Source organism: Solanum stenotomum, unplaced genomic scaffold (genome assembly GCF_019186545.1).
Source record: "Solanum stenotomum isolate F172 unplaced genomic scaffold, ASM1918654v1 scaffold33056, whole genome shotgun sequence".
NCBI lineage: Eukaryota > Viridiplantae > Streptophyta > Magnoliopsida > Solanales > Solanaceae > Solanum > Solanum stenotomum.
In genome coordinates this window covers 2082-3990 of record NW_026032242.1, presented here as the reverse complement: position 1 = coordinate 3990, position 1909 = coordinate 2082, and the positions used below count along the sequence as shown (strand labels likewise).

Here is a 1909-nt window from a genome sequence, read left to right as displayed (position 1 = left end):
GTAACATAAGGTGTGTATAGTGAACTGATGACAGAACAATTACATTAACAATTCTTGTTATTGATCATAAAATATCATGACATAAATAATCTTTCCAAAATGAAATTTTTCTAGCACAACAAAGATAAACACATGACCATATGACACAATAATAAAGTGTAAATGCTGCTTCAATGAATCAAAGAGCATTTGATATAGTTACTTCAAAAAGATGGTGCGCTTATGCTTGAATTACATAGCTACTTGTTTTATTGACAAAGTGATAAGTAATAACAAGAAAAATGATTGGTTGTGGTTGTAAGCCATTGTGGAAGATTTATTGTACTTTAGGTTTCACCTTGAACAAGTTTATTTTTTATATAGGTATGTGGATGTTTTGGTTGTGATTGGTAGGAAAAATTGTTTGTTAGGTCATTTCTCAACAATAATATCCTAATTTATTTTATCACAAACTTTCCATGTATAACATCATTTTGAGACAAAGGATGAAAACGACTTAGTTATTTGGATCTTGGAATATGAAAAGAAGAATGCAAATGTGCCAGACCCACACACATATATGGAACTTGTTCTCAATATGTCCAAAGATATTGAGACTCACCATCTCAACTGATAAATAAATATTTCTACGTATGTATACTTGTATTGTTTCGACTCTTTGAAAATATTGACGGATGTCTGTTGTCTTATATATATATATATATGTGGGTGCAACAACATTTTTAAAGAGTACGAACAATGTATATATACCACATGTTTGGAATTAAATTGCTGTCTTAATTCTTGTAATAATGTGTGGTCTGTTTTGCAATGTCTACTATGTGTAGTAAAAAAAGAGTGTAAGTTTTAATTTCTTTGTGGATTGAACAACAGTTTGTAAAATTCTGCTTAATGAAAGATATGACATTTCCAAAATGAAATTTTTCTAGCACAACAAAGAAAATCACATGACCATATGAAACAATATATAATAGTGTTACATTTCAAGAATGCTGCTTCAATTCAATGAATCAAAGAGCATTTCATATATATTTCCTCAAGGCTTTTTAGGCACTTGAGGAATTTCTGGCTTTGGCAAAGTTGGCAGTTCAGGCTTAGGAATGACAGGCATCTCGAGTTTTGGCAACGTTGGAAGTTCGGGCTTTGGTAGAGTTGGTAGCTCAGGTTTTGGAATTTCAGGAAATTCAGGCTTTGGTATAGTTGGGATCTCCGGGAGTTGTGGCATTTCAGGCTTAGGAAGCTCGGGAATAGTTACTTCAAGAAGATGGCGCGCTTCTGCTTGAATTACATAGAAACTTGTTATTGACAAAGTGATAACTAATAACATGAAAAAAGATTGATTGTGGTTGTAAGACATTGTTGAAGATTGATTGTACTTTAAAGTTTCACTTTTAACAAGTTTATATAGAATATGTGAATGTTGAAAATAGGAATTGAGAATTAAGTTTTGGTTGTGATAATTGGTAGGAAAAAATGTTTGTTAGGTCATCTACCCAACAATAATATCCTAATTTTAATTTAACACAAACTTTCCATGTACATATTTTATGTTAATGTTGGTACATGGTCTTTTAGTTGGCAATCTAAACAGATATAATCACCTTTCTTCAAATTTGTAGCTATTTAAAGTAGTAGGTCACGTTTCTTCCTGTACACATACTCTCTTTGTTTCATTTTACTTGGATTGTATATTAAAATTAAATCTTATTTTAGCAAATTAAGAGAGTTTTATTATTAATTTTCATACTACCCTTAGTATCAAATAACTATATAAAGTAGTAGCAGCAACTAAATTTAGAGTTTTAAAACATCATTAATAAAGTTCGTTTAATAAAATACATCTCTAACTAAAGTTTTTTTAAGAATGTGTCAGATCAACATGAGTCAAGTAATATGAAACAGAGTGAGT

General features: G+C 30.4%; 1 protein-coding gene across 1 annotated transcript; it reads right to left on the bottom strand.

Moving 5' to 3' along the window:
• Positions 1 to 884: 884 nt before the first annotated feature.
• LOC125852224 (protein PELPK1-like) lies at positions 885 to 1357 on the bottom strand. Its single transcript, XM_049531958.1, has one exon. The coding sequence runs from the start codon at positions 1355 to 1357 to the stop codon at positions 1037 to 1039; it is 321 nt and encodes a 106-aa protein (XP_049387915.1). The 3' UTR covers positions 885 to 1036.
• Positions 1358 to 1909: the final 552 nt, after the last annotated feature.